The 7789-nt window shown below is 44.8% G+C and overlaps 2 protein-coding genes across 2 annotated transcripts; one reads left to right on the forward strand and one right to left on the reverse strand.

Annotated features, from left to right (window-relative positions):
* Positions 1 to 730: 730 nt before the first annotated feature.
* On the reverse strand, positions 731 to 1663 carry LOC136653590 (olfactory receptor 5AR1-like). Its single transcript, XM_066630482.1, has one exon. It carries the CDS (start codon positions 1661 to 1663, stop codon positions 731 to 733), a length of 933 nt encoding a protein of 310 aa, XP_066486579.1.
* Positions 1664 to 5288: 3625 nt separating this feature from the next.
* On the forward strand, positions 5289 to 6122 carry LOC136654106 (neurophysin 1-like). The gene is made up of 3 exons (XM_066630977.1): positions 5289 to 5408; positions 5590 to 5794; positions 6085 to 6122. Exons 1-3 carry the CDS (start codon positions 5289 to 5291, stop codon positions 6120 to 6122), a joined length of 363 nt encoding a protein of 120 aa, XP_066487074.1.
* Positions 6123 to 7789: the final 1667 nt, after the last annotated feature.

A 7789-nucleotide genomic window follows, 5' to 3' on the forward strand; every position in this document is an offset into this window, starting at 1 on the left:
TTCCTCTCCTCCACCCCTCCTTCTCTCTCTGGTGCAGGAAATGATGCGTGGCAGGCCACCAGGATTATTTATATCCCTGCATTCCTGTCATCCGGCATTCCCGAACCCTTCATAATATTTCAAACACCAAGGAGTGAAGGAGAGATCAAATAAAGCAAGGGAGAGAGAGAGAGAGAGAGAGATAGCTCTCTTTATCCACATCAGCCAAGAAGGGCAAGCAACCACTGACGCTGGCAGCGCAACCGTGAAAGAGGGGATGGGGATCCATGAGGACAGTTGGGATGAAGAAGGGGAATGAATTCCTTTGCATTACTGATATCATGGCCTGGGCTCAGAATTCACTGAGGCACCTAATTTTCTTAGAAAAAAATAAAATCTGAATTAAACACATCACTAGCAGAGATGGTGACAGTATTTTGTGTAGGTTTATATATAGAATTCGCAATATAAGCAAGATTTGAATCAGAGCTTCCATATGCAAGACTGAATAAGAGCTTCCTTATGCACAGGTGGTTCGTGCACTGGAGAGGACACTCTGTTCCAGAACCACCATTCAGAGTGTGACACCATAGTCTTCCAAGACTGAAGGATGCCAACATGCACAGATCAGCCACACAGCCATTCTACAGAACACACTTCCTCAAATCATAGGCATCATGCTTCATGATTCTCCCCACACACCCCTCCTGACACATCAAATGATTTTTAGTTGATAAAAACCAACAACTCCTTAATTACAACATCTGTGAAGAACTCTTTTCAGGGCTCTCTTGACCTCCCGATTTCTCAGGCTGTAGATGAGGGGGTTTACCAAGGGTGTGAGAACAGTGTAGCCGACAGAGAAGAATTTATTGATATCTATCAGTTCATTGGTTTCTGGTAACATGTAGACAATCATGAGGGTCCCATAGAAAATGGTCACAACAGAGAGATGAGAGGAGCAAGTGGAGAAGGTCTTTTGCCTCTCGGCCGCTGAAGAGATTCTCAAGACTTTGACAATGATGCAAACATAGGAAGCCAGCGTTAGGACAAAAGGAGGAAAGGTAAATGTAGAAGTCAAAAGAAATATCAATGTAGAAGCAAGCTGGGTGTCATTGCAGGACAGTTGTAGAATTGGGAAAGAGTCACAGAAAAAATGGTTGATCACATTTGGGCCACAGAAAGTGAGCTGTGACATCAATGACGTGATGATGGTACTGGCCATAAAGCCACTGATCCAAGATCCACATGCCAGATATTGGCAGAGCCTGCGACTCATCAGTGTTGCATAATGAAGGGGCTTGCATATTGCTAAATAGCGGTCATAAGACATCACAGACAGAAGGTAACATTCAGTGCCAGCCAAACCACCAAAGGCAAAATATTGCATGATGCAGAGCCTAATGAAAATGCCCTTATTCCCAGATAGGAAAATGACCAGCATCTGGGGTAGAATGGTGGTGCTGTAGCAGAGTTCAAGAACCGACAAATTTCCTAAGAAGAAGTACATGGCTGTGTGAAGATGCTGGTCAGCTACAATGAGAAGCAGGATGAGAAGGTTCCCAGCCATGGCTGCAATGTAAACTAAGAGGAAGAGCAGGAAGAGAGGAATCTGCAGGTCCTGCACATCTCCAAATCCAAGAAGGATGAATTCTGAAATTGCAGATTCATTGTTCATTTCCATTTTTGCCATCACATGATCATCTGGAGAAAGAGTAAAAAAAGAGGCAGAAATAGAGGGTGATGGCACATTGTGAAGGATGAAGATCAAAATGGTTGTAAAGTGGGTAGTGCACTTGGTTCTTTTAATGGGATTTGTCTTTTTCTGTTCCATAAAATACATCCAACCAAGGGACTAAAAAATTATATTTTAGCTCAGTTTCTTGGGCCATGATTCATTATTACCCATGTGATACATACCTGAGCTACATGCAGATGACATTAATCTACAATTAGTATGTGTAACCGAAGTTACACATAGTAACTGAAGAAGTGCTGAACAACATTGAGTGCGTGCCTGTGCTGCAGGAGCTTGACAGTCAACCATCTCTAGCAGAACTTAACGTGGCCCTGGACGCCCTTGCCCTGGCAAGGTATCTGGGAAAGACAGCATTTAGGACCCCATGGAAGCCTCTCTGTGGCTCCTGACAGGGTCGGAAACTGTGCTTCTGGTTTACCGGAAGCACAGTTTATAGCAGGGGTGTCAAACACAAGGCATGGGGGCTGGATGCGGCCCACAGGAGCTTTTTATTTGGCTCTTAGGCTAGTTGCTGAGCAGTGCTGAAGTGTTACTGCTTAAAGGGCAGCCCACATGAAAATTGGGCTCTCCAATATCTTGAAATATGTTCAAGATTTGTGTATTTTCTCTTCTGTCATTTGCAGCTAATGAATTCCTAAATAAGAATTGCTTATTTTCTGTTATGACCTGTTTAATGACATCATTTCCTGCCTAATGACATCACTTCTGGTCCTCAGCATATGTCAGTAAACACATGTCAGTAAAAAATGTTCCATGACCTCCACTTTAGACAGAGTGTTGTAAGATTGCCAGTGTGTACTATCAATCTTTTTGGATAGGAAACACAATAAACACCCTGAGAATATATCTGGCTGTTACACACATACACATAGCTTCCCCTAAATATATTGTGTGATATATAGGAGAAGCTACTGATGTACATTCCTTCTCTCCACAGACCAGCACATAAACAATGCTACAATCACAGTGAACTCATCTGACAATACAAAGTCCTTCTCTACATCTTGAGGGCTCTGAAACCATCTTGTGAAGAACAGTTAAAAGAGCTTGATATATTTAGGCAGTCATATTCAAATATCTGCCACATACAAGGAAGGAGTGCACTTACTCTCTATGACTCCCAAGGACTAGCATCAATGGGTTGAAACTACCAAGAAGTGGATTTGAACTAGACATGAGGAAGTATTTCCTAACTGTAGCAGCTGTCCTACCTGGGAAACTGCCTTGTGCAGCTGTGGGCTCTCCCTCATTGGAGATTTTCAAGCAAAGGTCAGACAGCCCTGTTAGGATGCTACCACAGTTGCCAGAACTGAGCAGGGGGTTGGACTGGATGACCTCGAATTCCAATCCAACTTTATTCTATTGTTTAAGACAAGGTTTTTGGTTTTCTTCTCTGTTTTGAAACACGTCAGGATTTACAGAAGTAGGAAACACATTTACCTTATAGAGAAGCCCTTTCCTGGATGTCTGTCTGGTTGTCTCCAAGAATGTCTCTGTCTGTCTGTCTGTCTGTCTGTCTGTCTGGATGTTTCCAAGAAAAGGAACAACAATTCTGTCCTCTTCTGCTAATCACAGGTCATCTCTTTCAAAAATGGATACTGTTATTGGCTTCTAACAGGAATGCTTGATTCTTACTATTAATCTGCACTAAGTTGTTGCTCCAGTTATCATCTCCCTGATCCCCATGTGGGTTCATTACCTGTGCTTCCCCATGAGAAAAAGAACCATTTAGTTTCATGAACCATTTAGGGAGTGGGCTTAGACTCCCTGTAATGGGGAAAATCCTGCAGGGAAAATGCTGGTTTGAAAATTGGTTCCTCGAGAAACAGATGATGAACGAAGATAGGTTTTGAATTTGAAAAGATTTTCTTCTGAACCAGGAAATGAAATGCGGGTCCTGTACATCAAGGTTTGATTCACCTCTCTGGGTTTCTGAATTGGCAAAGCCTTTAAGGAATTTGAAAGGAAACTAATAGAAGTTTTCAAGGCATTTTACAAAGGGGTGACTGCTGCAGAGTATGAAATGCAGCAAAACTTGATGTGTAATTGGAGGTGATGTCCTAGACCAGCCATTTTCAACAACTTTTGCTGTGGCACATTAGTGTGCTGTGGATGGTCTGCAGATGTGCCTCAAGAGTTTGGGGGGAGGTTTGTTTGTTACTAGGGCCACTGGGGAATGCGAGCCCCTGCTGTCAGTGAGATGTGCCTTATCAATTTTCAAAAAAACTGATGGTGTCCCTTGTCAATTTTAGTGCCTTGTCAGTGTGTCCTGAGATGAAAAAGGTTGAAAATGACTGTCCTTGACAAACCATCTGAGGCTGCAATCCTAACCACACTTTACTGAAAGTAAGCCCCATTGAACAAAATTGGACTTACTTCTGAGTAGGCCTGGGCTCCCTGAACAAGTTAATTATGTTGCAATTCATACATACTCTATACTGCATATTGTTTACATAGAAGTAGTTGCTTGGCCCTGTCAATCAATCAATCAATCAATCAATCAATCAATCAATCAATCAGACCAAGTGTTCAAAATATTCCCCACTGGAGTCTATACACCTCTGACTATTGACTAATAGTGCAATTCTATCCCACCTCATGCTGGCAGGACAAGCATGTGCGCTATTGCAAAAGTGCCATAAGGCGTTGCGGCAGCACGGAGACTCATGGCACTGGTATAAAGGCTTGCACCAACCTGCCGGCACCAATTGAAGACCTGCACCCAATGGAGAAAGTAAGGCCGGCAGGTGGAGAATGGAACAGGGCAGGGAGGGGTTTAGCTGGAAGAGGGAGGGCAGGAGGTGCTAGATCAGTGCTGGGAGAGGAGAATGGTGTAAACTATACCCCTTCACGAGCCTGATTTCCTGATATGGGGCTACTTGCATTTGCTCCAGCTATTTTGCCGGCATAGGACTAAGTAGCCCCATTGCAGATTCCGAAGTTTACCCAGGGCAAGGGAACCAATGTTCCCTTACCCCAAGGTGCCCGTTGGTGGCCTCCATTCATTCAAAGGAGGCAGCAGAGGCAGTTTCGTCACTGCTGCATCACTCTGAGGGGCAGCAGATAGGATTGGGCTGTAAGGGATCTGCAGACATCCACCAACGTGTTTGTTGACATGACACACCTTCTCAGTTGCTTCCCTTAGACAGGGATCTTCAAACTTTTCAGACTCAGGGCCACATCACATATTTCAACATGGTGTTGAGGGCTGGATGTGGCCCACGGGCCGGAGTTTGGATATCCTTACTTTAGATGTTTGAAAGTTGCAGCCTCTCTACTATGAAGTCTGCATAAATTAGAGAACATTAAACTTGTGTACTTTTTTGTGAGATTGCACATTTCAAATTTACCCATAGTATCTCAAACTATAACCTGCATAGGATACCATCAGATATCAAGGTCTGGGTGGATTCTGGGATCCCTCATACTTCAGCATCAGTATGCAACAGGTGATCTGGCATCAAAGACCCACCTGCCCAAGGCAAGGAGCAGGTAGTCCAGGTGGACATTCCCATCACTGCTGAGTGAAAAGTTGGTGGTGACCCGAACCATGTCTAACAACATGCTTGCCTTCGGCTTGCTTTGGCTTGTGGCCCTCTCGTCAGCCTGCTACATCCAGAACTGTCCCATTGGAGGGAAGCGCTCCATCCTGGATATGGACGTCCGAAAGGTAGGTCAGATGGTAATCGGAGACCTGACAGGGAGGACTCTTCAGGAGTGCAAAATCCACAGATCTTCATTTGGCTCTGGTCCGTAACTGAGTGATCCAGCAGTTGCTGGTGCCGAATAAGCCCTGCCATGGGTGGCCCAGGCAGAGACACTTTACGAAAGTACGGCTCTCTTTTTTTCAGTGCCTCTCCTGTGGGCCTAGGAACAGGGGGAATTGCTTTGGGCCCAACCTCTGCCGTGGAGAAGAGCTGGGCTGCTACTTGGGCACTGCAGAAACCCTGAGATGTCAAGAAGAAAACTTCCTCCCGACCCCTTGTGAGTCTGGAAAGAAACTGTGCGGGAACAACAGAGGCACCTGTGCTGCTACCGGCATCTGCTGCAACACCGGTAAGAGCAACGTCCCACTGGCTAAACCTCCCCCTACGAAAACCCTTACCTGCTGGCCAAGGGCTGTGCAGCAGCTACAATCACACTTTCTGCACATAGATTTCTGTGTGCTGCGATTCTTGTGCTTTTCACAATACAGTGAAATGGGTTCGATGGTAAAATGGCAGGTACATGTTACGGTGTACCTGCCATTTTCCTCCCATGGATCCATCGTGATATTTGTGGGTGCATAAGGCTATTTGTGTTTGAGTGTATGCAGTTTTCTTTGTTGTGTTGTCTTGCCACTTCAGAGGGCTGCATGCTAGACTGTGTGTGTGACCAAGAATGAGAGGGCACCAAGGAGTATGGCCAGTGAGAGAAAAGCACTCTTAACAACTTGTAGGTGATAACACTGCGGGGATGTACCTTTTTATGCCAGCTCTGTACTTCAGACACCAATGGCAAACAAGCATGGCAAAATGAAACTTGTGCTATGACCAAAAAAACACAAAACACACCCTGTCATTGGTGTTCTTTTGGCATTGCAATAAAGGTCACAGGTTTGTTGTGCATAATTTTTGTTTGTTTGTTTGCAGCATTTTTACACCACCTTTCTTCCCAAGGGGACCCAGGGAGCTTACCAAAAATAAGTAGAAAATGCCAAAGGTAATAAAATCACAATTAAAAACTATATGCTAAAAATCTGTAAGACATTAAAAGAATCTTATCACAACATTATAGAATATTATACCAGATGCCTGGTGGAATAGAAAGAGCTGTGGGGCCCAATCCTATGGCACAGTTCATTTCGCAGCCGAGTGTGGATCAGGGCAGATCAGGGCCGGGCAGTGGTGGGACTAGCACCTGTGATATCCCAAAACCCCCATCCTGAGCTGAGGCACCTCCAGCAGACTCCTCAGAGCTACACCTGCAAATGAGCTGCCACAGTGCTGAGGAATTCTGTAAGAGACCCTTTGACAGTGACACATTGGCAGTGTCTTCCCATTAACCGCTTTCACCCAGTCTGTCTCCCTGAGATGGGGTGTTGGATATTGTTGCATGTCGTGGTGAGGCTCCCTGCAAAAATTAGTGCTTTGCACCTCCTCTAGCTATGCCACTGGGTGATGGTGGTGCTGGGAGAGCCCAATTCTCACACAGGCCAAATAAAGAGCTTCGATGGGCCATACCTGGCCAACAGACCTTTATTCTTTTAAAATAAATATTTGACAAAAGGAAAGAAAACCCATGTTGCCTTAGCTCACGTCAGCTAAATGAAGCAAGCTGCAACATACTTGAACTTTTGGTGCGGAGCACTGCTGCCCAATCACCATTATAGTCACAGAGGCTTGAGCAGCTGGTGAAGTGCAATTTTTTTTTAAGGTGGGTCCTGATGCTAAAAGGTTTGGGAACCACTAGCCCAGAGCGTAATGCAAAATTGGGTACACACATTTTCTTTTCTTAGATAACAGCTATACATTTGCTACCCTCCAGGAACCAGCACACATAGTGCTAAAGCTGGTATGCTATTTAATTGCAGGCTGGATTAAAGAGGAACAACTGGTGACTGTAAGTTACTTCAAGCGACCAGGACTTTCCTCAAAACACAAGACAGTAGCATTTTATCTTAGCACCAGCCAAAAAGAACTGTTTGAGGAGGATAACGAGATACGTGATGATGGTGGTCAGGGTAGGGTAATAGTACTTTTGCATTTCTTTTTAGTAGTCTTGGGGCCAAATCATATCCAATTTTCCAGTGCCGGTGCAGCTGTGCCAATAGGGCATGCACTGCACCTTGTGGTGGGGAGGCAGTCGCAGAGGCCTCCTCAAGGTAAGGGAACATTTGTACCCTTACCTCAGGGCTGCATTGGAGCTGCATCGGTACTAGAAAGTTGGATAGGACTGGGCCCTAGATCTTGTACAATTTCATTGCTGGCCCCAGTAAAAGTAGAGTATAACAATGGCCAATATGCAAACTGTACCAAAAATTTCTTTTGAGAATAATACTGAACTGCACTG

The sequence above is a fragment of the Tiliqua scincoides genome, chromosome 5 (genome assembly GCF_035046505.1).
Source record: "Tiliqua scincoides isolate rTilSci1 chromosome 5, rTilSci1.hap2, whole genome shotgun sequence".
Lineage (NCBI taxonomy): Eukaryota > Metazoa > Chordata > Lepidosauria > Squamata > Scincidae > Tiliqua > Tiliqua scincoides.